The sequence below is a fragment of the Fonsecaea multimorphosa genome, assembly GCF_000836435.1.
Source record: "Fonsecaea multimorphosa CBS 102226 unplaced genomic scaffold supercont1.24, whole genome shotgun sequence".
Lineage (NCBI taxonomy): Eukaryota > Fungi > Ascomycota > Eurotiomycetes > Chaetothyriales > Herpotrichiellaceae > Fonsecaea > Fonsecaea multimorphosa.
Window position 1 is genome coordinate 29,898 of NW_015971658.1, and position 25,696 is coordinate 55,593.

General features: G+C 52.7%; 12 protein-coding genes across 12 annotated transcripts; 7 read left to right on the plus strand and 5 right to left on the minus strand.

Annotated features, from left to right (window-relative positions):
- Nucleotides 1-266: 266 nt before the first annotated feature.
- On the minus strand, nucleotides 267-3,881 carry Z520_09405 (uncharacterized protein; the record flags this gene model as incomplete). The annotated part of the gene is made up of 3 exons (XM_016779899.1): nucleotides 267-639; nucleotides 684-2,022; nucleotides 2,066-3,881. 3 exons carry the CDS (start codon nucleotides 3,879-3,881, stop codon nucleotides 267-269), a joined length of 3,528 nt encoding a protein of 1,175 aa, XP_016628838.1.
- Nucleotides 3,882-4,609: 728 nt separating this feature from the next.
- Nucleotides 4,610-5,938, plus strand: Z520_09406 (uncharacterized protein; the record flags this gene model as incomplete). Its single annotated transcript, XM_016779900.1, has 1 exon — nucleotides 4,610-5,938. The coding sequence occupies one exon, from the start codon at nucleotides 4,610-4,612 to the stop codon at nucleotides 5,936-5,938; it is 1,329 nt and encodes a 442-aa protein (XP_016628839.1).
- Nucleotides 5,939-5,986: 48 nt separating this feature from the next.
- On the minus strand, nucleotides 5,987-7,162 carry Z520_09407 (uncharacterized protein; the record flags this gene model as incomplete). The annotated part of the gene is made up of 1 exon (XM_016779901.1): nucleotides 5,987-7,162. The coding sequence occupies one exon, from the start codon at nucleotides 7,160-7,162 to the stop codon at nucleotides 5,987-5,989; it is 1,176 nt and encodes a 391-aa protein (XP_016628840.1).
- Nucleotides 7,163-7,940: 778 nt separating this feature from the next.
- On the plus strand, nucleotides 7,941-8,468 carry Z520_09408 (uncharacterized protein; the record flags this gene model as incomplete). Its single annotated transcript, XM_016779902.1, has 1 exon — nucleotides 7,941-8,468. One exon carries the CDS (start codon nucleotides 7,941-7,943, stop codon nucleotides 8,466-8,468), a length of 528 nt encoding a protein of 175 aa, XP_016628841.1.
- A 299-nt stretch (nucleotides 8,469-8,767) lies between these two features.
- On the minus strand, nucleotides 8,768-9,419 carry Z520_09409 (uncharacterized protein; the record flags this gene model as incomplete). The annotated part of the gene is made up of 2 exons (XM_016779903.1): nucleotides 8,768-9,054; nucleotides 9,140-9,419. 2 exons carry the CDS (start codon nucleotides 9,417-9,419, stop codon nucleotides 8,768-8,770), a joined length of 567 nt encoding a protein of 188 aa, XP_016628842.1.
- Nucleotides 9,420-10,947: 1,528 nt separating this feature from the next.
- Z520_09410 (uncharacterized protein) lies at nucleotides 10,948-12,984 on the plus strand (the record flags this gene model as incomplete). The annotated part of the gene is made up of 6 exons (XM_016779904.1): nucleotides 10,948-11,233; nucleotides 11,290-11,575; nucleotides 11,630-11,958; nucleotides 12,019-12,250; nucleotides 12,300-12,368; nucleotides 12,423-12,984. The coding sequence occupies 6 exons, from the start codon at nucleotides 10,948-10,950 to the stop codon at nucleotides 12,982-12,984; spliced, it is 1,764 nt and encodes a 587-aa protein (XP_016628843.1).
- Nucleotides 12,985-13,553: 569 nt separating this feature from the next.
- Z520_09411 (uncharacterized protein) lies at nucleotides 13,554-14,894 on the plus strand (the record flags this gene model as incomplete). The annotated part of the gene is made up of 1 exon (XM_016779905.1): nucleotides 13,554-14,894. One exon carries the CDS (start codon nucleotides 13,554-13,556, stop codon nucleotides 14,892-14,894), a length of 1,341 nt encoding a protein of 446 aa, XP_016628844.1.
- A 274-nt stretch (nucleotides 14,895-15,168) lies between these two features.
- Nucleotides 15,169-15,956, minus strand: Z520_09412 (uncharacterized protein; the record flags this gene model as incomplete). Its single annotated transcript, XM_016779906.1, has 2 exons — nucleotides 15,169-15,727; nucleotides 15,787-15,956. 2 exons carry the CDS (start codon nucleotides 15,954-15,956, stop codon nucleotides 15,169-15,171), a joined length of 729 nt encoding a protein of 242 aa, XP_016628845.1.
- A 702-nt stretch (nucleotides 15,957-16,658) lies between these two features.
- On the plus strand, nucleotides 16,659-18,725 carry Z520_09413 (uncharacterized protein; the record flags this gene model as incomplete). Its single annotated transcript, XM_016779907.1, has 3 exons — nucleotides 16,659-17,039; nucleotides 17,131-17,241; nucleotides 17,322-18,725. 3 exons carry the CDS (start codon nucleotides 16,659-16,661, stop codon nucleotides 18,723-18,725), a joined length of 1,896 nt encoding a protein of 631 aa, XP_016628846.1.
- A 736-nt stretch (nucleotides 18,726-19,461) lies between these two features.
- Z520_09414 (uncharacterized protein) lies at nucleotides 19,462-21,193 on the plus strand (the record flags this gene model as incomplete). The annotated part of the gene is made up of 4 exons (XM_016779908.1): nucleotides 19,462-19,900; nucleotides 20,006-20,268; nucleotides 20,325-20,446; nucleotides 20,497-21,193. 4 exons carry the CDS (start codon nucleotides 19,462-19,464, stop codon nucleotides 21,191-21,193), a joined length of 1,521 nt encoding a protein of 506 aa, XP_016628847.1.
- A 1,063-nt stretch (nucleotides 21,194-22,256) lies between these two features.
- On the plus strand, nucleotides 22,257-22,605 carry Z520_09415 (uncharacterized protein; the record flags this gene model as incomplete). Its single annotated transcript, XM_016779909.1, has 2 exons — nucleotides 22,257-22,390; nucleotides 22,452-22,605. 2 exons carry the CDS (start codon nucleotides 22,257-22,259, stop codon nucleotides 22,603-22,605), a joined length of 288 nt encoding a protein of 95 aa, XP_016628848.1.
- A 1,602-nt stretch (nucleotides 22,606-24,207) lies between these two features.
- On the minus strand, nucleotides 24,208-24,902 carry Z520_09416 (uncharacterized protein; the record flags this gene model as incomplete). Its single annotated transcript, XM_016779910.1, has 2 exons — nucleotides 24,208-24,792; nucleotides 24,858-24,902. The coding sequence occupies 2 exons, from the start codon at nucleotides 24,900-24,902 to the stop codon at nucleotides 24,208-24,210; spliced, it is 630 nt and encodes a 209-aa protein (XP_016628849.1).
- Between the last annotated feature and the right edge of the window lie 794 nt (nucleotides 24,903-25,696).

The following is a 25,696-nucleotide window of genomic DNA, read 5'->3' on the forward strand; positions in this document are numbered from 1 at the left end:
CTTATTTAATGCTTGACTGAATTATCGTCTATCTGTCGTACAAGGTCATCATAGTCTTTAGTAGAACCGAATGTCCGCCCACACGAGCATAAAAGGTCGCTGAATAGCATCCCAAATCATCCTCGCTCAGACCAAGCGCAATTAGAGCTAGGTTAGACGAAGCTCTTTTTCTGCTAGTGGTGCAAACACATTAATTGTTTTCAGCCATATCATATCATCATACCCATAATTCATCAGACGTTCGGGATCGACAACACCCACTGCCGTCATGCACTGAAGATACTTCCTTCTTCTTGTTTCACGATATCAGGGACACATAAGCCTGCAGCAAACCATCCGAAGCTGCTCAATTGGACATTAAAATTGCTGGGCTCACACACAGCCACATGGAGGCAGGCAGCAGCGAGGCAAAGGAAGCCTTCATCGCCATCCTCCGTCGTCAAATATTCCATCCGTGATTTGATTTCTCGAAGTTCGTAATTGAACTGAGACTTCATGTAGTCTGATTGTTCTCGTTGATGTTTGCTTCCTGCGCCCGAACGACCCAAGATCGTGCCGATGAAGACTTCTTTTTCAGTGAGTCGCTCCGTCCGGCGGACTGCATAAAGAGACATTATCTCCAGCAGACTCGATTCATAGCTGCTCATGTTAGCTCCTCCCAGTGTCGTTTCTATAAAACTTACTAGTCTCTGACTTCCCTCGCCTGCGTAAGAAAAGCTTGAACGCGCGGGTGGCCGAGGTGGGACACCACCCAATCGCAGATGTCCCTCAGCACATCGTTAGTAGGCTCCTTGCTGAATAGCGATGAAGTATCGTCCTCGAGGTCATCAAAAAAGGTATCTTCGTTCACAGCCCGATACAGGCGACCTAGGATACGATCGGACTCGTAGTATCGGTACCGCTGGCGGCCGTCAGGTAAGGCAGCCTCTTCAGGTCTCTTGATACCTTTCTCGACTATGGTACTCGCACTTGGCGCCATGAAGTCAGGTCTATACCCGGGAGCCCTCGGGATCCGCTTGTGGTCGACGGGGACGCCACTTTTAGAAAAGTCCACAGCAGTTGAATGCAATTCCGCGAGCAAGAGACAATTGGCTGAAGAGGTGCCATCAAGGTCAGCGAAGACTTGGTGGAGATTGGCGATCCTGCCCAGTTGGTCATTTTGCATAAAGTCCACGAAGAACCCTGCCATGTCATCAGCAGTGACTGGGCGGCCGATATCCATAGGCACGGCTGGGAGATATGCTGCTGGAGTTACAGTCTTCTTTGGCAAGAGTTCATCGTCGTAGATGACGTTGTAGAGATCGCCATCTAGGTCGCCACCACTCAGCATGCTGGGTATGTCGCGAGCACCATGCTGGCTAAAGGCGATGCAGTTGCGGAGGTCCCAGAGAGGAGAACTCTTTGGTGGTGCTACGGCTTGAACAAGCTGCACATCGCCGGGATGGAGGGCAGGAGACCGGGTGACGGCCACGCGTCCGTCCAAGCAGGAATGGGTTCCAGTCTTTTTGTCAACAAAAGTAACAAAGACTTCATCTTCCTTCAGCCAACCAGTCTCATCGCTGATTCCGTAGAGTGTGAGAGCTTCTGGAACTAGAATGCGACTTCGATATTTGATCTCTCGAAGTTGAACCTGCAGTAATGCTCCAAGTACTTCCCTCAAAAAGCTGTCCTCCGTAGCATCGACACCAATGTGCTGCAGATGCTTGAGAAGTGTAGGCAAGCCGCTGCTACCATCCGAGAGGTGTTCGTTGATGAAATTGAGCGCAACGGATCTTGAGGTCGCGCTGAGACGTAGTCGCTGGATGGCTTGTTCTTGTAACCTTTCGAATGTCGAGTCAGGGACCCCAAGGTCTTCGAGTATTTTGATGAGCGGGCGATTCAGCTTGAAAGGCAGCGGCCGGATATTTGAACCACACATTTCGATCTCGTCGGACGGGCTTCTTTCGAACTTTACCATTGACTCCCGAAGACGTATTTGGTCTCCTTCAAGGCGCGTGTCAAGCGTGAGCATTCCTTTGGCACCTGCAAGACAGTCAGCAAAGGCCATCCAACAACTTACTCTCACCTTTATAGCGGATCTGGTAGGAGGTAGGCTGGTCCTTGGCACGCACGCTTCCCCTGAGGCGTTTCCAGGTCGACCTTGACACGGTGCCACAACCATCAGTGAACAAATATCGTCCAATCTTGACGTCAGGATACACCTTGACGATGCTCGGATCCACCCATACAGGAGATGAGGTCTCAGAGAAAGCCTGACCAATCCGGGCTGCACATTTGGCCGGACACCTGATCGCGCTGAAGTCACCAAGCTTGCTGATGAGGTCTCTTGCGAACAACAATGAGCCATCGTGAACAAAAGGTCGCATGAACCAACATGTTTGGGACCTCAGGGACGAGTGTGAGAACCCGAGGAAGTCAAAGTGTTCGTTTGCAATGTCCAAGCCGTTACGGAGAATTGACAGGAAACGACCCTGCAGGACTCGCTCATTGGAAGTATCCCTATCAAACTCGATCCGCGTTTCATCCTCCTCGGAAAAAAGAACCCGCAGAAAGCAGTCAGCATGTGCACGGTACTGTCGCAAGACACGGTTCAATGCGGTGAGTTCTGGACCAGTGAGATATATGCCAGTAGGGGTTACAGTGACGTGGTGAATTGAGACCACGTCTTGTGAGGTGTGTGAGCTGTCACATTCGAGTAAAATATTCGCATCTTGTTCGAGACTGTTTATCGCATTTTGCATAGCACCCTGTTCACGATCGGTGGTAGCATCATTATGAGACAGTTGCAAATTGAGCCGCCGCAAGACCGCAATAAGTGTTGATTCGCCTGATCGAGCGAGTAGGTCACTCATGGCCGGCAGGAGAGACTGGACTTCCACAGGAGATAGGACACCATTGGCCCACAACCCATGTATCTGAAACCTCCATGCAAAGGAACATTTCAACGCTGCAACCTTAGCATTCAGTTTGGACACCTGTTTTGAAAGCCCAACTCGTGGTTGAGGGGCAAACATGGCCGGAAGCATTGTGATGGGAAAGCGGTTATAAGTCATGGCCTTTATGCGGTGTTGCAGGTTGGCAGCTCCTGTTGAGAGGACCATGCTGTATGTCAAGCAGCTGCCAACGACACCAGTATCGGATCCTGGTAATGTGCACTCACGAAACCTCTTGACTGTCTGCGGGCCTAGGTGTAAAGCTGCGAGCAACTCGGGCAGTCCAGAATCCGCCGCAGGCACCTCATTCTCGTAGATTCTTGGTGCAGTGACAAGTGTGATTGTCAAAGTACTGCTGCCTTTTCCCCGTGATATAACAAAAGCCAGTATGGAGGATAGATCTATGACAAGATCGTGGCGCTTAGAAGGAGAGATTCTGATTTGTATCACCAAGGCTCGTGCATCTCTTGTCAGCCTGCCTTCTGCCGAGACCTCAAAGTAGGGCACGAATGCAGTCTTTTCAGTCTTTCCAGTCCATGTTTCCCAACGACCGCACTGTAGTGCCGTAATCTTCAATTCAGTCTCCTTTTCGGCAGCTTGAGCTTTCAACTCTAGCTGCAAAGACTTCTCCCATGCTTTGGAATTCAGTCGGTCCTTGTCTTCCTTGCGCAGTACACGCAACCAATGAGGATCCGGCGGGTTACGACTCACGTTGAACACCGCATATCGCCCTGATGGAGACTTGAGGAGGTTTGGGTAAGCACGCGATCTGGACAAGAGGCTTTGAGCTGTGGAAGTATCTGCAATTGTGAGCGTTGCAACCGTCTTGCCGACCGCTTTTCGGACTTCGAAGACATGGATCTGAGACGCGGAGAGGATGGGGGTCAGGGAATCTTTCAACTTGTCCTTGGTAAATCTTGAGTCGAGGTTCGTAATAAACAACTCCATTGAAACAACGATGCTTGAGGATGACAAGAAATGTTCTGTACGAGGCAACAAAGAGGGACGTTCTTGCACGGCGTGCTGGGACATACGAGGATGGGATCATTGACCAATCTGCACGTCTCGTGGACCATGGTTTGTTGGCATCGGCATAGTGAAACGAGTGGACAAGCTTGCTGGAAGATAATGTCGTGTAACACAACGATTGGCAGTTACGAGTGTTGAGTACCTACCTAGTAGGTAGGTAGTCGTGGATGGGAGAGGCTGACATACCTAGGTACCTAGCTAGATACCTAGCTAGGTAGATACCATCAGCCATTTGTACCTGCCAGGGAGCAGTTAGTGAGGCGTGCGAGGTCCACCATTCGCGTCGTTCCTGGCGATCGATGGATGGCACAAAGCCCCGCGTATAAGGTTTGCGTCAATTCGTAAATGGTATTCAGGGCGCCAGACGTCGCTGGGAGGGGTAAGTTAGTAGCTGCTAATGCCGCTCCGGCGCAGGTGTCCAGAGGCACACGGGCTTCCCCACGACTGCCACCAGTGGCAACCAGCGAGCAGCTGGCAGCCCTGCATCAAGCACGCAATCCACAAAATACCAGGCAATCATTGCAAGGTTAATATGTCAATGGCAGGGCGTCGACTCTAGTCTTTTATTTAACCTGAACGTTCCAGCTTGCTCTTCTGGAGATTCTCCCTGACTTTACTTCATCTCATCTCACAGACGTCCTGCCGGTATGGCCACCACCAACGGGACTCTGCCTCATCATGGGGATACTTCTTCCGAAACCCCTCAACCTGCGCCCTCCTCCGCCGATGAGCAACATATCGAAGAACTCTCCCAGCACTTAGACCTGACTTCCCTCTCTCCGTCCACCCTAGCCATCCACGCCGATGACCCTCTCAACGTCGTCAGTGATGTCGCCCCTCCTATCCATGTCTCCACTACCTTTCGTTACGACAAAGACCCCGCCCAACTGCGCCCATATCATGAACGAGAGGAACCCATCTTTGCGCCCACCGAACACAACTACTCCCGCCACACAACACACAGTACATCACGCCTGGAGATGATCCTGGCTGTGCTGCTGAAAACCCCTTGCTTGACATATTCCTCCGGGCTCGCGGCATTCAATGCATTGATAACGTTCTTGGCTCCCAAGAGAGTGGCCATTGGCGCTGGCTATCACGGATGTCATGGCGTGTTGAGAATCCACCAGCGGCTTTCCGGGCTGCAGCTCCTGCCGCTAGACTGCAAGCCGGAGGATCTGCAAGAGGGGGATCTTCTGCACCTGGAAACCCCTGTGAACCCGACAGGACTGGCCTTCGACATACAGCATTACGCCGACGTTGCCCATTCACGAGGTGCATACCTCAGCGTGGACGCCACGTTTGCGCCGCCACCCCTGCAGGATCCCTTCAAGCACGGTGCAGATATTGTCATGCATTCAGGCACAAAGTATATTGGAGGTCACTCGGACATGCTCTGTGGTGTTTTGGCGGTCAAACAGAAAGACTGGATTCCCAAGATGCTGCAAGATCGCGTGTATCTGGGCTCCGTGATGGGTGGTTTGGAAGGCTGGCTTGGTGTGAGGAGTATTCGAACTCTGGAGCTCCGAATCATGAAGCAGAGTGAATCAGCGAGAAGGATAGTTGATGCCCTCGATGGTGCTTTGACGGGTCACACTGTCGGCACGGGCCTGTCCCTTTCCGATACAGAGATCATCAAGTCCGTCGTCAAACAGGTGCATCATGCGAGTCTGCAAACCAAAGACTACAAGACGTGGTTGAAGAAACAAATGCCCAACGGCTATGGCCCAGTATTTGCTATCGTTATGAAATCGCAAGATTTCGCCAGGGCATTGCCCAGCAAGCTCCATCTCTTCCACCACGCAACCAGTTTAGGTGGGATTGAGAGCTTGATTGAGTGGAGGACAATGACCGATTCAACGGTGGAGAAGGATCTCCTGAGGGTCAGCATCGGCATTGAAGACGAGAAGGATCTGCTCGATGACCTGATCCAGGGCTTCAAGGCACTGAACGCGGTCAATGGAACGTCCAGCTAGATCACTTCATAGATGTAGATCTTTTCAGAAAGCCAACAAGGACTACTTTCATATCCTGTTGAAAGCTTCTTTCTCGGCTGAGGTGCTTTCACTCTTCACCAACCCGTCGGCGGCGATTCCATCGACAATTTCTGGTGCTTCTTTATCGAGGTGCATACGCAAGGCGTCCCCTTCTCTGAATTGTTTGCGCAAGTCTGTACTCGGGACCTGGTTTTTGACCACATGTGACTGTGCAGGTTCTTCCAATACTGGCGGAGGCGGATGCACGACCCGTACCGGTTTCGGAGCCAGGAGCTCTGGAGTATGAGGTGATCCTCCCGGGCTGACCGGCGAGTTGAGCGCATTTGGCCCCAGTCGAAGAGTCATTTCGAACTCTTTATCCAAGGCGGATGCCCCCATCGTCCCGCCTGAGAAGTTCCCTGTTTGCACTCTCTGCAGCATTCTAGGCCGCAGGACGTCTGGGGGTGCGTGGGCCTGAGGCCGTGACGGGGGAGGGATCGGAGGGTTTCGATGGCCGTAAGCCCCATTCATAGGACTTCCCGAGTGGTGGTCACGCGGTTGAGACTGGCCACCACGGCTGGGCATTGGCGAGGCAGATCTAGCTCTTTGTCTCGCCTTTGAGATCTCGACTGGGGGTGTGGGCGCATCGTCCCCGCCTTCGCCAATAATGACTGGAGGAGCTTCGATGAAAGAGACACTTAGGCCTCTCCCACGTCCCTTCCGCTTTGGCTTGTTGGAGAATGAGCTGACCGATTGACTGCGCCCTTGGTACTCTGGGCGCAGGAAGTCGTTGATATCCTGTTCCGACGTACCGATAGGTTGAGCTCGGGGCCAACGTTGAGAGCTGGACACGTCTATTCGCGGGATTGGAACCTTTTTCGGTGAACGTTGAGGGGCAGAGGGGTGGGTGAATGACTCCGAAGTGGATGGCCTTGTAGAAGCCGGAGAGCTCTGGTCAAGGCTGGTGGCATTAGTGTTCGTGCGGATAGGATGTGGTGGAAGGCTGTCTCCGTGCCATGGTCCGCTCGACGAGGTCGATGTCCTGCCCGCAGCCAAAAACTCATTCACATCATCAGGAAGATCCCTCTCTTCATTGGTGTCACTGGTGTTCTTTTTGAACTTGCTCTTTGTACGGGCGAGTGCTCCCTTGAGCCGCTCCCGCCTTGATTGCCTGTTGTGGTTCTCGGGAGAGGTAGCATTATCGACATTGTCGTCCTCGTCCATCGTCTTGACACTGACACCACCGTTCCAACGACACCATATTCAAAGGAAGAGGGGTTTCAGGATAGTGTCGACGGTCGGCGGAGAGGTTGAAACAAGACGGACCGAAGGAGTGGATATGGAGGAGGAGAGGCAACGTTGGCAATAATGTTGACAGTGACGGGGACTGGAATGCGCATCAGCCTCACTTCTCCTCAGGTTAAGTCTGGGTCCAAGACGCGCCCTCAAATGCATTGCAGTCAAACTCGATTGGTTGGCACTGGCAATCCACCGTTTGGGATCGACTGCATCGTCAGAGGCCAATGGCTGTCTGATTCGCCGATGCTTCAATTGAGCCCGGAGGGGAAGCAGTGGGAGGCTGACTGCGCCATGGCCGGAGCCCGAATTACTCGGGACTGCTAGTAGCCTTCCCCTTATCGTTATCACCACGTGAGACGGCTTACTGGCGGGCAGGCTGTCAGGCTGTCAGGCTGAGGCAAAATGAACCTCCGTGCCTCGGTACGACGGTAACTGAAGACAACCTTGGAAATCTCATTGATTATTATATTATGCGAACGTCCTCGCCGAGACTGATCAACTTTCTATTAGACAGCCCGAGAAAATCATCAACCGGAATTCTGTGAGGCTGAAGACCCTGCTTATCAATTCTCAGACGAGCTTTGAGAAATAGAGAACGTTACGGCTTTACTTGCGACTCTTCCAGGGCATCAGCGGCGAGTCAAGGTCCATCGGAATAAACAAGAACCAAATTGAAAGGGGATACCTCTCTCCTCTCGCCAGCATGTCAGAAACAAGCAGAATAAACCCGCACAGGAAAGTCTTTCAAACCAAGAACTTCCTCTCACTACCGCTCCGCGAGCGCGTCCTGGGCCTCGAGGCGGAAATCCTCAGCGACCCAAAATACTTTGGCTTCGACACGCACGCGCTTCAACACTGCAACCCGAAACTGCTCGACGCGCAACCCAATTCCGTGAAATGGAGTCTCGACATCGGGTCGGAGCTATGCAACAAATCCGGCAACCTGCACGGCGGCGCCGCGGCGACCTTGCTGGATAACCTGACGAGTACGGCGTTGCTGACGATAGCGAGGGAAGGGTTCTTGGATGGCGGACATGTGAGCAGGACCATCACCATGACCTATCTGCGGCCGGTGCCGATGGGGAGCAAGGCGACTGTAGACTGTGAGGTTCAAGCGGCCGGCAGGAATACCGCGAATATTGTGGGCAAGGTCTATGTCAATGGGAAGCTGTGTGTTACGTGCGTTCATGACAAGGCAGTCTTTTCGTCTCAGAAACAGGCAAAGTTATAGAACAGCATGGGGGGCTTCGGAATCAAAGTGGTAGAGGCCGCAGGATTGTCCTTTCGAAGGGATAGACTCCATACCTGGGACCTGGATGGGATGATAGAATAGAGCTCTCGGTATTTTGCCACATCCTGATCTTCGTCTTCTTTGCTTTCATGCTCAGCGCCTTACATTTTCACCCACCGAATGTGGTACTTGAGCTCCCAATGCGCAACTTCACTGTACCGGCATCTGATATTTTGTAACATAGCCAATCCAGCACAGCGAATTAAGAAGGCCTTTTCAAGCCACCAGAAACCCATGGCTCACGCAGAACGCAAGAGTTGAGTTGCTTCATCGATCTTTTCCCTCATCGCTTGATTCTCAGCTCTCAACCTCATAACTTCATCGTGACTGGCCCCGTTCGCCCCAGGTTGCTTGCTCTTACTTTGCCGCTCCATCATCCGGCAGATGGCCTTGTACATTCTTCCAACAGGAGTAATCCCTCCTTCTGCGTCAACTCGCTGCAGGATATCGTCGTCGATAAGGGCACAGACTTTCTTTCTGTAGGATTCTTCCGCTTCTCTGCGGTTTCGAAAGTCGACTGCAGTTTCTTGGAGTTGATGTATGTTAGTAGTTTTCAACACGTCTCACATCCGAGCCTTCCGAGAGCGTGAGGAAATCAACTGGAGACATACTTGACTGAGACGGCTTCTTGGCTTCTGCTCCCTTTGGCTTGTAGATTTTGTTGAATCGAGGTCCTTTGCTTGTGACTAGCCTTTTCTTCGGTGGGCTGTTGGTCATGCCCAAGCTGAAGTATCTGCTGCCCTTGAGATTCGGGACGGTAGCATTATTGCCTTCCCCCTCGTCACTGCTGTCCTGCCATTCATCCTTTCGTGCCGTAGGCACTGGTCTCTTTCGCACATTTCCAGCATCAGGAAGTGAGTGGTTTGCAGATTTGGATTGACGTGTCTGCATAGGATCACTCTCTTCATGTACAATGTCTCCCAGAATCTCCGTATCCGATTTAGAATAACCCTGGAGAGGACTGCCTGGGGACGCTAGCCTAGGAGGAATTATTACCCAGGGGATCGGCTTCGGTTGTGGTGTTTGTGGTGGCCCATGCTGTGCGAGGTTTTGCACCCCCATTTCAATAACCGATGATGATGTCTCAAGACGGTTGCGAAGCGACCATTAAGGATGTGATGAGCAAGAATCTTTGAAAATTCTGGAGTCGTTGACACAGGATCGAGCAGCAGTTGTCGATTGGTTTGATGAAACTTGTTAGATGAGGTTCAGCCTTTAGATAGGCCTAAGGAGACCATGAAAGTGAAGTGAAAACCCCGAAGTGAAGCGCTGTGCAGAGCTTCCGTTCTCACCGTTGCCATCGCCATTGCAGTCGAGTTCCTACCATTCATCAGGGAGTCAAAGCTAACTCACTGCAAGCACGAGTGTACTTCAAGCTCCGTGGCATCATGCCATTCTCATGGTCATCAATGACTCCGACGAATAGAGCAGCCTTCATCTAATTGATGTGGTGCTGGATGTTGCCACGCCTTTCTCTCGTACCAGAGAGAATGAAAGCCAGACAACCAGACACCATGTTAAGGGCGTCCTTTGCTCACAGTCACACTCCCAATCCGTCAGCCGGGACGGCTCCTGCGATATTTTTACAACCATATTCACCCGCAGATCTCGTAGCCGCGGATGTCTGATGTCAAACAACTTGGATTAGTCAATGCGGCCAGCAGAAGGCATTCCAGATAGGGAATCCCTTCCGGCGACCGAATTGTGGTACAATGATAGCACGGAGAACAAGCGAACTTTGACGCCACGAGGGTTTTTGGTCAAATCCTTCGAGAGGCGCGGGCGACTGATGTCGTCGTCGTCGAAATTAGGAGACGGAAAACCCCACAACCTTGGATGCCGCTCCAGCTTCTCCGCAACATGGCAGAATCCCACCACCAGCCTCCATTTCCATTCCTTCGTATCGCTGGCTTTTACCCACTTTCTCAGTTCTCCGTCCTCGGTGACTGCTCCCACCAGTCCAAGGTTTCAATCACCCTCTGCTTGCCCCCGGACACTCAGAAAATGCCGAATGATCGCCACGTGCGGGTCTCGACGCACTTCCGGAAAATACCCCCATGCATCCCAACGAGCTGGTGGACGATTGGCACTTAGCTTGTCCCTTCTGGAGCATCATTTTCCACAAGATTGGTTATCGTGCCCCATCCTGAGCCCGACGATGCCTGAAATTTGCTCCTTGTTGTGGAGGAGCTATACGGAGTCTGGCCGGTGTATGGCTCATGATCAACTGCCGTGGCAAAAAAAACGGTGGCCAGAACGTGGATGAAGCATGTCTACCACGATATGCACCGGTCCGTGGACAGCCTATAACTCTTTGGAGACGACTTCCAGGAAATTAGTCCTCCGACCAACATCGCCCCCCGTCTCCTTTTGTCGCTCTTCACAGCCTTGACATACAAGGGTACTCGAGTCCGACAAGATGGCGACCGAGAAGGACGTCTCCCAGACGACCGAAGTCATCGAAAATGCGCCTCAGACGCAAGAGCGTGAGAGACAGCGGGCAGCCGAGTTTGAGGCTCCTATGCAACATCTTCAAGAGCTCAACGAGGCTGAGCACGTCAACCTGAGTTGGCGATCATGGCTCGTCGTCTTTGTCACCTGTTTTGCCATCATGGCTCAGGTCTTCGTCGTCGTGGCTGCCGGATCTGTCATTGCCTTTATCATTCGAGATCTGGGCGATGCACCAATCGCTGGCTGGATCATCCGTAAGTGATAGGATACCCTCGACCATTCCTTCCTGTGGCTAACTAGGTGGTCACAGAGGGGCCATTGCTCATGCAGAGCGTGCTGTCTCCCATTGTCGGTCGTCTAAGTGATGTCCTGGATCGAAAATGGCTGGCTTCAATACCACCACTGATCGCTTTCGGAGGTGCGGTCATGTCAGCCAAAGCAACATCAATGTCCATGCTCATTGGGGGTGGTATTCTGATTGGTGTGACTTTGAGCACCATTGCAATTGTTCAAGCGATTCCCAGCGAGGTCCTGCCGCTCAAATACAGAGCCCTCGCCAATGGATTCGCCTTCCTTGGAGGTGCAGTGGGTGGACTGTATGTTGCTAACCCAGAAGAAATGCTCTAGACTTTGCTAACCGAATTCTTCAGCGTCGGGATTCTCGGCTCAGGTGGTGTCACCAACCAAAGCCCGTCAGGCTGGCGAGACATCTTCTGGATGCAAGCGGCCTTCCACTTAGCTACGTTTGTCGGGCTCGTCCTCTTCTACCATCCTACTCGACGATCCGACTACCCTAAGATGACGTTGAAACAATACATCTGGGCGATCGACCCCATCGGATCATTTGTGTTCATCGTGGCTTGTACATTACTTTTGCTGGCTTTGGACTGGGCAGGTGGAGCCTACGCATGGTCAGACGTCCATGTTGCTGCTCCGCTGGGCATTGGGCTCGGATTCTTGGCTGTATTTTGCGTTTATGGTTCGTACCACCATGAAGATGGCCTTCTCTTGCGTTCAATTTTGCTAACATTGTTTGCAGAATGGAAAGGCCGGTCCGATGGCATTGTTGCTCACGTCTTCTTCAAGGGCTCGCCCAATTTCGCCCTCTCGGTATTTGCCTTTGCTGTTGAGGGATGGATCTTCTACAGCGCAGTCAACAGTGTCACACCTCAAATCGTCCTCAATCTCGGATTCCAGACCAATGCGTGGAAGATTTCCATCCGACAACTGTCTTACAACCTCGTGACATTGTTCACATCCATCCCGTTAACGTGAGTGTGCGACACTTGGATCCGTTGCAGCTGCTAATGAAATGGACAGGCTGTACGCTACCAAGTACAAGGATTTGAAGTCCCCACTAATTGCGACATTCATCATTTTCCTCGTCGTGTAAGTGCTTGTCGTCGGTTGAACAAACCTCGGACTAATTGATGTGATTACCAGCTGCATCTGCTATGCTGTCATCACACCCAACATGAACAATGCTCAAATTGGCTTCAATGTTCTGTCCGGCATTGGTCAATCCGGTCCTTTGACACTCATCGTCGCCTTGATCCAATTCACCGCCCCCCATGCTTTCCTCTCCACGGCAACTGGTCTTGGGTTTTCTGCCCGCGCGATCGGAGGAGCATTTGGCTCGGCGGTGCTCGACGCCATCATCAACGGCAAACTCAAATCCTATGCGACCGATGTCGGCAATGCCGCAGTCGGAGCCGGCTTGCCCAAGTCATCCGTGCCTGCCCTTATAACAGCTCTCTCTGCAGGCACTGGCCTCTCTACGGTTCCGGGAATGAACGAGACCATTCAGGCCGCTACACTAGACGCCAGCCATTCGGCATATGCTCACGCATATAGACTTGCATGGGCGAGTATCATCCCCTTTGTTGTCCTGGCCTTGGCCGGCATTTGGTTCCTCAAGGGCGTGAAGGAGTTGATGACGGAGAAGGTTGAGGCAACTGTGGAACATGTAACCACAGAGGATAAAATCAAGGCTAGCGAGGCTTGAGCAAGGTGTATCTATGGGATTGAGCCTCATGTTCCCAGACAGGGACTGATTGGCAAGATTTCTGGCCGCTCAAATCCCAAAGACGGTGATAGGTTGTGGTTGTAGCTTCAAGCTGAACATGACATCTCGTCAACGGACGTCTTGACCACCGAATTATCATTATCCTACAGTATATGTACCTAGCTATGTAGGTCAGCATCATAGTAACTCTGACAGCCATCCAGTACGCCCTATCATCATGATGTCGTCGTTTGTGCCAGTGCGGTGCTTATCTTGTATGTCCCCCGGAACGGAAAAATGTGCCACCGAGCACCGCATCCACAATTGGCCAATGACGTAAGGTTTAAACGTAATCAGACCACGAGCCCAAAACATTCAACCATCCCGCAGCTTCAATTGTCAAACTAATGAAATTTTTCCTTTCCAAGCCTGTGGTCAGTTACTAGGTACGCTTCTTGGAGTCTGGGCAGCTGCGCCATCCACAAACGACTCTTGGCTTCTGAGCTCGTTGCGTTGGTTCCTTGCCTACCAACACTGAGCCCGGCAATACCCCTCAAGCCTCGATCACCATGAGTGTTCCCAAGCTCACCGAATTTGGCATTCGCCATGTAGCCAAGGGCATTGGGCGGCTCTCTACAGAGGTCATTGAGAGCGGCTCAGGGAGCTACGTGACCATGGCATCCGGGAGGAAGATGCTTGACTTCACCTGTGGCATTGGCGTGGCCAACCTAGGGCACTGCCATCCCGCCGTCACCAAGGCGGCTCAAGCTCAGGCGGCCAAAATCGTGCATGCACAAGTCAACATCGCGTTTCAAAAGCCCTATCTCGAGCTCATCGAGTCGCTTTTGCCGCTGATGCCGCACAAATCCCTCGACACGTTCTTCTTCTGGAACTCTGGCTCAGAAGCGGTGGAAGCGGCGGTCAAGTTGGCCCGCCATGCGACCAAAAAGCAGAACATCATCGTCATGCAAGGGTCTTACCACGGACGGACCTTTGGAACGATGGCGATGACGCGCTCAAAGACCATCTATGCCGAGAACTATGCACCCTTGATGCCGGGCGTGTTCTCTGTGCCGTTCCCTTACTGCGCGCAGTGTTCGATCGCTTCACATACCGGGGGTAAATACGGCTTTGACAACTGCTGCATGGATCCCATAACTCAACTGGAGCTCCTTCTCAAGAGGGAATCGGCGCCCTCGGATACCGCAGCCATATTCATCGAGCCTGTTCTCGGAGAGGGCGGATACGTGCCCCCACCACCAGGCTATCTCGCCCGCGTCCGGGAAATCTGCGACAAGAACAACATCCTCCTGGTGGCCGACGAAGTGCAATGTGGATTTGGCCGAACTGGCAAGATGTTCGCCATCGAGCACTGGGGCGTCCGCCCGGACATCCTGGTCATGGCCAAGGGGATTGCCAACGGATTCCCGCTGTCCGGAATCGTGTCGCGGAAGGAACTGATGGACACGCAGAAACCGGGTTCGATGGGCGGCACATATGCCGGCAACGCGGTCTCCTGCGCCGCGGGAGTTGCCGTGGCCAAGGCCTTCCAGGAAGAAAAGATCTTGGAAAATGTGAATGCCCGCGGCAAAGAAATGGCCGCGATGCTACAAAAGGCCAAAGCCGATTTCGGGCACATGATTCACGACGTGAGAGGTCTCGGGTTGATGCAAGCGGTGGAATTTGTGACCGGTAGAGGAATCGCCTCCAAAGTACAGGCCAAGTGCATGGAGAAGGGCATGTTGATCCTCACCACCTCAATTTACGATACCTTGCGGTTCATCCCGCCTTTGAACATCACAAAGGACGACATGGCGAAAGGGTTGGGTATTCTCCGCGAGGCGATTGAAGAGGTGGCCGCTGGCGAGAAGCCTCAGGAAACTGGGACAAAGGGCCAGGCCCCGGAGTAGTTACTAGCAGCCCACAGAACAGAGTTGGACACGAAGTGAAGGCAAGGAGTTATGGAGAGGCAGCGTTGGGCGGGACAACATCTTGTCGTCTCGAGAGAGATGCAGACTGGACGAAGCGATTGTCGGCAATATATCGGAAATTGTACAGTGGAGTATTCGGACAGATTAAAGACCTGCAGAATTCAAAAATCTACTTAATCATGAGCATGCTTCGTAACCTTGATACGGCGATAACAATAAGATCTAGGGGAGGGTCCGGCTGTCTCTATTTTCCCTAAGGCCCGAAAATGACATATCGCATCATCCCAAACGCATTCCCAAGCAATGTCAAGACGGTCCTCGGTGTTGGATTCTCGAGGATAATCTCCGGAAATCTCTCCTCGGCGAAAACAGCATGCAACACTTCTTTGGTCAAGATGCCACCAGTTTGAGCCGTGTTCATCACCCCAACTGACTGCAAGACTCGCACAAACCACAGATTCAACGGCAATTTTGGAGCTCCCGCAGCCCGGCTCTCCTTGTCACGACGGATGAATGTCTTGGCCAACGACCGCAGGGTCACCGGTCCGCCGTCCGCGTCATCGATCATGGCCTGCAGCATGTCCGGCTGGAAGGTGTAGTTGTCGCCCTGGTGGAAGTCAAGTCGGGTGAAGGAGGAGTCGTGCTCGATCACATTGTGGCGCCGTGTGTCTACAAGGTCGAATGTGCCGTCCTTGCGCAGCAGAGGGGGGAGAGAGCTGCACAGCGAGGCGGCGGCCAGCGGAGACATGTGCAAGGCGGTCTCGAGAGCGTGTTGGACTTGAGGAATAGTGAGGTTCTTCCCATCTCGTGGTCTGCTTAGGGGTCAGCACAGGTCACTTTCGGTGAGAAGAGGCAGGAGGATGCTAATTACAGGTAGCCCTGGTTCGCCAACGCATTCAACCCGGGACATGGGCCGCGAGTTTCGATGTCGCCGCGAATGTATCTGTGATCTTCCTCGTCATGGCGAGCGGTCGCTGCAGACTTGTCGCGGTACCCTCCGGTGAAGGCGGTCTTCGCAATGTTGGTAAGGGTCAAGTGCATCCTGGCAATTGCTGTGATGGTTCTGGTGTCGTGGAACACAATCAACTCAGCGATGATGGAAAGGCTATCATCCGAGGAGGATCAGAGGGATTGAATATTGCTCTGCAAAGCACATGTCAACCTCAAGGCTGGCAGCTGGCTTGCAGCGTGGCGATACGAGCGTTGAGGCGTCGGTTACACGAGCTGAGGATCAGAGTCACGAGAACCAAGTCAGAGCTCGGTCTGGCCAACTCTCGTGTTTTAGCTGGATAAGCTGAGGGAAGCTTGCGTGAGCTTGCGTGAGAGCTGAAAGCCTGGCGGCTCAACCGAACCAGTCAGCCTTGTAACTTGTTGATGGCGCCTTGGCGAACGCCCTTGTTACAAGAATCGGTGAAAGCTTGAACCCAACGACGCGAAGAGGTTGTGAGATGAGTTGCAGCAAGTTGCAGCAAGTTGCAGCTTCAGGCAGCCAGTCTCTACCAAAAAGGCGTCCAGGACGATGGCGGAAAGAGCGTTGGCTGGTCTTCTGTGTGACACGCTTGACCTGCGCATGCGGGTAGGAGCAGCTGAGGTTCATGGCTTGCGCAGCGTCGCTCCCAACCTGAACTTCCATCCCAGCGTCTTAAGACGCACCTACAACCTACAACCTCCTACAGTCTTCCTCCCCATGCACACTCTTTGTTCATCCTTCTGCCTCGAATATTCTCAGCCGCCACTGCCAGCATGGACGAAGCCGTGAGACCCAGCTACAAGCCCAGCTTTGGTGATCGTTTGCTGGTGGGTTTCTTCCATATCGTCAACAAGTTCATCCCATGGCACAAGCTCCCCAGCTTGGTCGGCGCCATCAACTTGGAGGCCTTACGCGTCGAACTTCGCCAGTACAACTTGTATGATGTCTATCCTTCCGGAGCTGCCCAAGGTACCCAGTCCACCGTGCCCATGACCGACAAACGATTCGAAACTGCCCGCAACTCGGATGGCAAGTTCAACTCTACCGAGATGCCACTCATGGGATGTACTGGGATGCGTTTGGGACGCAATTTCCCACGAGCCTTTTGCCCCAAGCCATACGAGGAGGATCTGTGGAATCCAAATCCAAGAATGGTGAGTTTCCTCAAATCGGCATTGACGGCATATGTACCTACCGTCTCGACAAAGGGAACCCTGCTGACAAGTCTCTTTTGCATCATCCTAGTTAAGCGACCGCTTCATGGCACGAAAATCCTTCATTCCAGCCACAACCCTGAACCTCCTTGCCGCAGCCTGGATTCAATTCCAAACCCATGACTGGTTCTTCCATCAGGATGTAAGTGATAAAAGCCCGGTTGACGAAGTCGTGAACAACCTTTCCACGGAGAAACGCAATGCTAACAAACGCCCGTCCAGAGCGACAAGAACTACGACATCCCTTTGCCTCATGGAGACAAGTGGCCGTATGGCAAAATGGAACTGCCCCAGACGGAGCCGGATGAGATCCTCAGCGAGACTGACCGCAAGTGCCCCGGCTACAAGAACGTCAATACGGCATGGTGGGACAGCTCGCAAATCTACGGCTCCGATGAGAGCGTGACGCAGACACTCCGAAACATGCATAGCGATGGGAAGCTGTTGCTCACCAAGGAATACCACGCACAGTTCCTGCCGCGTGATGCCCAGGGCAACCCGCTGACGGGGTTCAACAACAACTGGTGGATTGGCATGGAGATGTTGCACACTCTTTTCGCATTGGAACACAACTCGATCTGCGACATGTTGCGGCGAAACTACCCTGATTGGAAGGGCGATCAGATCTTCGACAAGGCTCGGCTTGTCAACTGTGCGCTGATGGCCAAGATCCACACAGTGGAATGGACCCCAGCCATTCTCGCCCACCCGACGCTCAAGATCGGCATGAACGCGAATTGGTGGGGGCTTGTCGGCGAGTCCTTGACAAAGTTGTTGGGTCGTATCTCCAAGACAAGTGAAGTCATCAGCGGCATTCCAGGCTCAGGAGTTGACCAATTTGGCGTGCCGTATTCCCTCACCGAGGAGTTTGTCTCAGTTTACCGTATGCACTCTCTCATCCCGGACTCCATTGCCTTCTTCGACGCGCATGACGGCGAACTTAAGCTCCACAAGCAGGTTGAGGACATGCTCTTCACTAACGCTCAGAAACCGCTCGACGGTGATATCACCTTTGCTGACGCTTTCTACTCCTTTGGCATCAACTACCCCGGCGCCATCACCAACTCCAACTACCCAGACTTCCTCCGCAATCTGACCACCCCCGACGGGCTACATCGAGATATGGGGACCGTGGACATCCTTCGAGACCGCGAGCGTGGGGTGCCACGATACAACCAATTCCGACGGCTGCTGCGCATGCCACCGGCCAAAACCTTTGAGGAGTTGACGGGCGGCGACAAAGAATTGGCTGCAGCGCTCTCAGACGCGTACGGCGGCGATATCGAGCTGGTGGACACGCTGATTGGGTCACACAGCGAGCCTTTGCCGGCTGGGTTCGGGTTCAGCGACACGGCGTTCCGCATCTTCATCCTCATGGCGTCGCGCCGGCTGAAGAGCGACCGCTTTATCGCGGGCCAGTGGAACGCCGCAACGTACACAAAGGAAGGCCTGAATTGGGTGCAGAACACGGGTATGAAAGATGTCCTCATCAGACATTTCCCCGAGCTGAAACCGGTGTTGGACAACAAGAGCGTCAAGAATGTCTTTGCTCCGTGGGCAAAGTTGCCTGGGTCTGTGTCGTACAAGGGAATTGAGACCAACCCGCCACCCAAGAAGAAGAAGTAAGGAAGCAACCTGCCACGGCTGTGGTGAAGTGGCTGTGAATGGTGGATACTCGTACCTTGAGAGTTGGTAATCCCAATGGAGCTTTTACTGCTGGGGTTTGATACATTAGAGGACTCATGCTTGACGCGCAGATTAGCTTTTCAAGATTAGGTCTTGTTGTCCATGACTATGCGGCCATTGCAAGCAATATTTTACTCTCAACCTTTGATTTCGACCAGGCGTAGATCTCAGGAGGGGAAAGAGACAGCTGATAACAGAAGCACTCGGTCTGAGAGGCAAGAGAGGTTATGTGGCATGTCGAAAGAGGTTCCATTGTGTAAAGCCGTTGAGTATTGCGACCCCTACACCGTTGTATTTCTGCAGTCTCGGTGAGAAACGGGGCGTGACGAAATGGTTCGAGCGGGTTGCTTACAATCATCTTGGAAACACAGATATGGCGAGTAGGTGGAGAGTATTATTTCCTCGGAGTCGTTGTAGTACATAAGGCGGACCACCACCACAACCCCAAATCGCTACCATAAATATTCACCCGCGAACCCAAAGATTACTTGGTTCTATCACACAATATCCACGCTGACCCACAACCATTTCATCATTAGCGGTGGTGATCACTGCAGGTACCCAGATCAGGGTCGCTTGATTGGGAGCCACTGTTGAATACCTACCTACCTACCTAGGTATGCAAAAGGGAAACATCTCACCATCTCGCCATCTCCTACGATCTCGTGAACAACACATGGCGCAAGGGCCGTCACCACAAGACAAAGACCCGGTGGCCTCCCAGGCTGGTGCTGAGCAACAAGAACAACAACAACAGTACCAATTCATCGCAGTGAGTCCAGGACGAGAGACCCGACCGAGCGCCGAGACTCGAAGGCTCGTCCACAGCCATGCGCAGGCCAACTATCGACGCCGCCAGGGCCCTCACCACCTGCAACGACGACAGCGCCAGACGACCTGGGAAGTGGATGTGAGTCCCCTGTTGTCGAAAGACGATTCGACAGCGGCACAGAATACTAGTGGTGGTATTACATCGAGCACGGCGACCACGGCCGGCCAGTCTACAGGTGCTGTCGCTATCAGCCCGGTGAGCCTGCTGGCCGCGAACCGGTCGGATCCGTTTCAATCGTTCGGCATCGAGGCTGGTTCGAGGGCACATCGTCTCTGGGACCATGGTAAGTGTCACCCCAGGATGGCATGCATTGTCCGTGATCTACACTTTGGCCTGTTTCAATTTTGTTATGTTTTTTTTTTCTAAAGAAGAAGCCAATGTTATGTAGTGTACGACGGAACATGTGCCAAATTCCGCACCCTCATCGACATTGGATTCATCGATCTTGTTCGAGAAACAATCGCCGTCTCACAGATGTTGTCTGCGTCCGCGTGGCATCTGGTCCACTGGTGCCGAACTGAGGATGACTCGGGGGAAGACGCGAGATACGCATTGATTACGACACGGTCGCTGCAGCAGAGATTGAACAATCTGGCCACGGGCACGAGTGATGAAGTGATCACTACCGTTTTGGCCGCTGCTGCATACGCGGTACGTCTGTACTTCGGTAGCTTCGCTCTTGGGGAGAGAATCTAATGAACTGGCAGAACTTGATCAAGCAGACCCAAATCTTTCAAGTGCATATGGATGGTCTTGCAAAGATCCTCCACCATCGCGGCGGAGAACAAACTTTGGATTCTACCGCCGGCCTTAGGCTGTCGATGTTCTGGTATGCTTCCCTCCACACTGACCCTTGTGCCCCAGGCCAATAGCATCTAGGATAGAAACCAATGGACGTTTTCTTCAGGATGCCGCGCCACGGTACCGTCCACCATACCGTCTCCTCGCTAGAAGAAGTAGACTCGACCTTGACATGACTGACGTAAGCCTACTCTCGCATGGAGAGAATTTCGACACGCTCGAACAAAGCGAAGCGGTCCGGCACATCTGTCAACAGTTGAGGCGACTGAACCACATCATGGACGAGGAGTGCACGAGGCGAGATCTGTGGCACGATAGTCCATTTGCAGTCTTCCACGTTTCTCCCATTTTGCACGACTGCCTCTCCATCGCCCATGGCACGTTGCGAGATGAAATCCAGCTACGTCAACGGGAGTGCTTTCGACTCGCCAGTATTTTGTATCTGTGTGAGATTCGAGCCAAGTTTGACTTTGAACCTGGCGCCGGGATGCTTTATGGAACCAAGTTGCAGTTGATGATGGGAACAGAAGGCCTGCTCCCCCGATGGGAAAGGTCCAATAACGTGTTTCTTCTCTGGATCCTCACCGTGGCCGCCTGCTCAGCGACTCTGTTTGACGATCTGCGCACCCAATTCGTTTCTCGGCTTGCGGAGTGCATTCACGCGGCTGGTATCGCCAACGTTGACGACTTCTGCAGCATCATCTATGATTTCACCTGGAGCCGCGGTGCTTTTGGACCGGCATTGAGTTCGTTAGCTGGCACAATAAGACTTTGAAGTAGGCAACGGGCTGTTTGCAGACTGCCACCTATCATCCCTGACTGATAACGATGACGACGTTGGCGCGTCTGGCGTACGCTGCGTAGGTACGTGTCGAGGGTGTTTCGCAGGCATGATTGAGGCGTCGGCAGTTCCAAGGACCGACGTTCAACTTCCTTTTAATCTCCCACTTTCTCCACCATCCCTCACCATTCCTTCATTTCTCCCAAACCATTGCGGTTTCTCCTCCCTCAGCTGCCACCCCCGTTAGCCCAATCAATAGCGCGATCGTGTGCCCCTCCGTGTGATCACCTTCCTGGAACAAGTGGCTTTCTTGATCTGGGCACGAAATTGGTGCTTCTGGGTATCTTCTGGCGCTCCATCACCGTGATTGGCGCACCCGAGCTCCTCTAACGCGACGCCAGCCGTTTTCTGCCCAGGGAAAGGCTGGCCATCCATAGGCGATTGCCACATGGCCACGCGACACGACCGGGGTCTTGGGTGATCAATCTGTGCGAGGCTGTTGGAAGGGGAGAAAAAAAGGTGAACGAGGGCAAACAACAAACAGCGATGCTTTATTAAAAAGGCAAATTCGTTTGTGGAACCTCACGGGTCCTTGAACCGGGAAAATGCATCGAAGACCTGGACCTGGCTCGCTGGGTGCGGACCAAGTTCTGGTTGGTGCTGTCAGCTCTATCTGCTATACTCCGTGCAAGCTTGTTCCTTCCCAGCTCTTGTTGTTGAATCCTTCTTGCTTCTCGAGGATGTGATCAAGGCTTGCTCCTGCACCAACTGCGCGTTTCCTTGAGCGTCTTTCATAGTTTCGTCGTCTTTCCAGATCTGTGGCACTTCATTCCTTCGTGCCTCAGTATCGACCACTCATTTGTACCACCTTTTGTGCCCTCTTTTGGTTTGTGTCGCTCTATCTCGAAACGTTCTGCAGCTATCCTTCAATCTCTGCACCGCCAGCTCTCCGACATCCGAGTCTTCTCGAACCCTTGCACGAGCGCAAGTTCAAACAAAAGCCCTGGTATACTACACGAGGGTCTGTCGCTAAATCGTCAATCCTCAATCGTCAACCATGGCAGCAGGTGTTCGAGATCCGGCATTCTGGCGGCGGTTTTCAATGGCTGTACATTTGGATGAAGAGAAGGCAAACATTTCGGACACCAGGTCAATGTCAACTGCGTCTTCAACGGCACCCTTGAGACATACGTAGGTTGATCGCGGTGAGACATGGTTGTGGGAACGCAGACGGACTAATTATCGTTCACAGGGAGACATGGCTTGAGCGGAACCGGAGGAAACAACGTCGGACCCGAATCATAGGCTGCATCATCGCCCTCGGCTTTGTAGCTGTCATTGTGGCCATCGTCCTTGTGCTGCTGTGGTTTGCAAAAGTTGGGCCGTTTAAGGACAAGTCGCCGTGAGACCAATACCGATCATCGTTCTCTCATCAGGAACGACAAATGTCGGAAAAGCCAAACCGTCACGACACAGAAAGATCTAGATTACCAGCAATGCCTCCGAGCTCGAGGATATTACCGGCTACTATCTATCTCACATCTACTCCGGAATGAGGCTGAACCTCTGACTAACGGCAGAGACCGGCCGCTTGAAGTCTGGGGCTTTAGAGAAGGCTGTATGCTCAGTTCGGTTGTATTCACCATTCGGAAGCGGGGTTGGGAGGACCAGCCTGGATGCTCGAAGACCAGGGCCGAGCACTATGGCGACACGGCTGGATTCGATACATGTGGACAACATGGGTTAGGAACAGTAAGAGTTGGCGAAAGGAGCAGTACAGCACGGATCATCACGACTTAACGAAGAATATGGATATCCCGTTACCGGCGAACGGGCAGGTTGCCCTCGCCGTTGTAAGCTACGTCCCATAGAGCAATTGCTAGAAAGATTATTAGCAGAAGAGTACACATCCATGAGCCGGGCGATGAGTAGACTGATTATGACCGAAGCCTCTAAAAGTCGAAATACCACTGTCGAGATTACGAGGAAGCCGTGGAGGCCCAGACTAGGAAGAGCGAAACCCCAGAAATCCAGACGTTAAAGATAAAATTCTCCCGCATTCTCTAGCAATTCTTGCACCATTCGTGCGGTCCATGCTCTGGAACTACCTACTTGTGTGATCCATGCTGATATCAACTTGCAATCCATACGAAGAAACGACCCCTGCACACCTGCTGTGGGCGGTCCATGCATGCTTTTCATCTCGAGGTCCTCCCAGCTCATCTCATCCCGCACGGCACACGTCCTGCACACACAGGGCCCATGGTCGAATAAACGACTCACGAATAGTACTCGTTCGTTGCGACGGTTGTCAGGCCCCCCAGTCACTGCAAGGTTACAGTAGATTGGGGTTGTTGATTCGGCTCTGCACTGACAGAGGGTGTTTTCTTGCTGGAGCGGTCGAACGGGGTGGTCGATCACTCACTAGCCCGTCCTGTGTCGGTAGAGGCACACACGGTGTTTTCTGTTCTTTCGCCCTCATACTCTGACATACTAGATCGGAGAGCGTGAGGAGATGTTCTTGTGAGGGGTTCGAGTGCTGTGCATGTAATGCTGGGCTCCGGCCATGGTTTGTGTGGTCTGTGCTCAGACCTGCCGCATACGGCGAGGAGGACTTTGATCCGAGAACATGAGGTTCTGGCTGCCAGGTGGTGAACCGTTGCCAGTGGATGATATGAGAATCGATTCGTCCATGGAAGGGCGCATCAGGAACGGACGTGTGCTTCTTCGGATAGGTTGTCGGGTCACGACCATGTTTTGTTGTTGGTCTGATCGGAATTTGCAAACGTCTTGCTGATGCGGTGTCCCCGATCCAAAGTGCCTGTCTTCGAGTGTTTCTTTCACAACGTAGAGGTAAGCACAGACGTGGCCTTTGTTGAGGCAGTGATCGCAGAAAATGATCCACTCCATCTCCGTGTCTCAATTGCCTCCACGAGGTTACTGGAGATGTGACATGCGGCGATCAAGCGGTATGGCCAGAAAGGTCGATCATATTTCGCTCGAGCTTCTCAGTATCTCTTCCTCGTCGGTTCCGGGCTCGGACTCCTCGTCACACTCCTCTCGTCGCGACCCCTCATCTTCAGCCACTTCTTGGTGCTCAGCTCCAATTCCCTTTCCAACTCCGGGCTCGGCTCTTTTCTGTGGATGAAATTGCAAAATCCACCCCTGACGCACCCTTCGCCGGAGTTCAACCGACAACAAGCTTCCCGGAAATCCGTGACAGGTGATAGCTCGCAGTAGATCGGACGTGCCGCATACCATCTGCTGTTGAGCGCGTCGCAGGCCGCCTGCGCCGAGTCTTCATACTTGAAGCGCGCGTAGACATTGCCGATCAGGTGGTCGTTGTTGTTGTCGCAGACAACGACCTCCTCGACCTCGCCGTACTTGCACATCTCGCACCAAAAATCTTCGTAGAAGGCGTCAAAGTGGTTCTGGAGTTGGGAGGCGTTCATCTTGTTTTTCGGGTCGTAGGCAGGGTTCTGGTAGAGATTGGGGAGGAGGATGGTCTGTGAGTATGATGGCTTGACATGCTTGCGCGAGCAGCGGTCGCCGTGTCTACAAGCTCCTATTTTGTAGTAGAATGAGCAGTTGACCTGTTGTAAGGTATTGTTAGTCCTTGTTCCTTCTTTGCAACTAGAGACTTGTTCGGGGAACCTACTTTGTCTTGTTCTGTACCAAAGATGGACGCGAGGTAGTTTGCCATGGCTAATATTGATGGGGTTGCTTATGTTTTTCTTGCGATATCCTCAATTGTGAGTGAAATGTCAGTATGCGCTGAAGTTTATGTGGCGTCGAGAAGTATGGCAGAGATGAAAACGTGCTGTAGGTGCCTCAGAAATTAAGGACGCGCTGAATGAAAAGTACCCTCACGTGATAAACAAGTGGCAGAAGCACGTGACCGATTGGAAATACGCCACGCCTTCTAGAAATTTCTTGGCGCTGCGTGCAGCTCAGGGGCTTTGCTGTCGCCTTATCACGGAGCATGTACCGAGTACTCGGTGGGTACCGTCTAAGACGTCTGCTGAGCTCGAACCAAAGGGAGAAGAAAAGCACAACCAACATTGTTGGCAAGGTCTCAAATCTCTGTATTTGCCTTTGCCTTCACATGAAGCGCTCGAATTTCTGTCCCGAGAAAGCCATGTATTGAGGTCGCACTGTATGTTTTACTCAACTCGATGGAAACCATTGCATCGAATGTCGCAGCAGAATTGGACTTGTCCAGCTGTGAATGCTGCCCCAGTAATTTCCTCATGTCAAGAAATGCAACGCGATTGGCTTTCCCGCGACCATGATGGAAAAGGTATCGAATCCTCATGGCAAGCACAGACCGATCAAGGGCAGCAATTCCCGAACACTGCCAAAAAGCTCCACAATAGTTGCAAATCCACCATATCCTCGAATTCACCATTGGCAGTTGTTTTGACAGCAGCCACGAACCATTGGAAAGCTGAGTTCTTCTTCCGCACCTTGATAGCTATGCTCACTGCCTGTAATCAT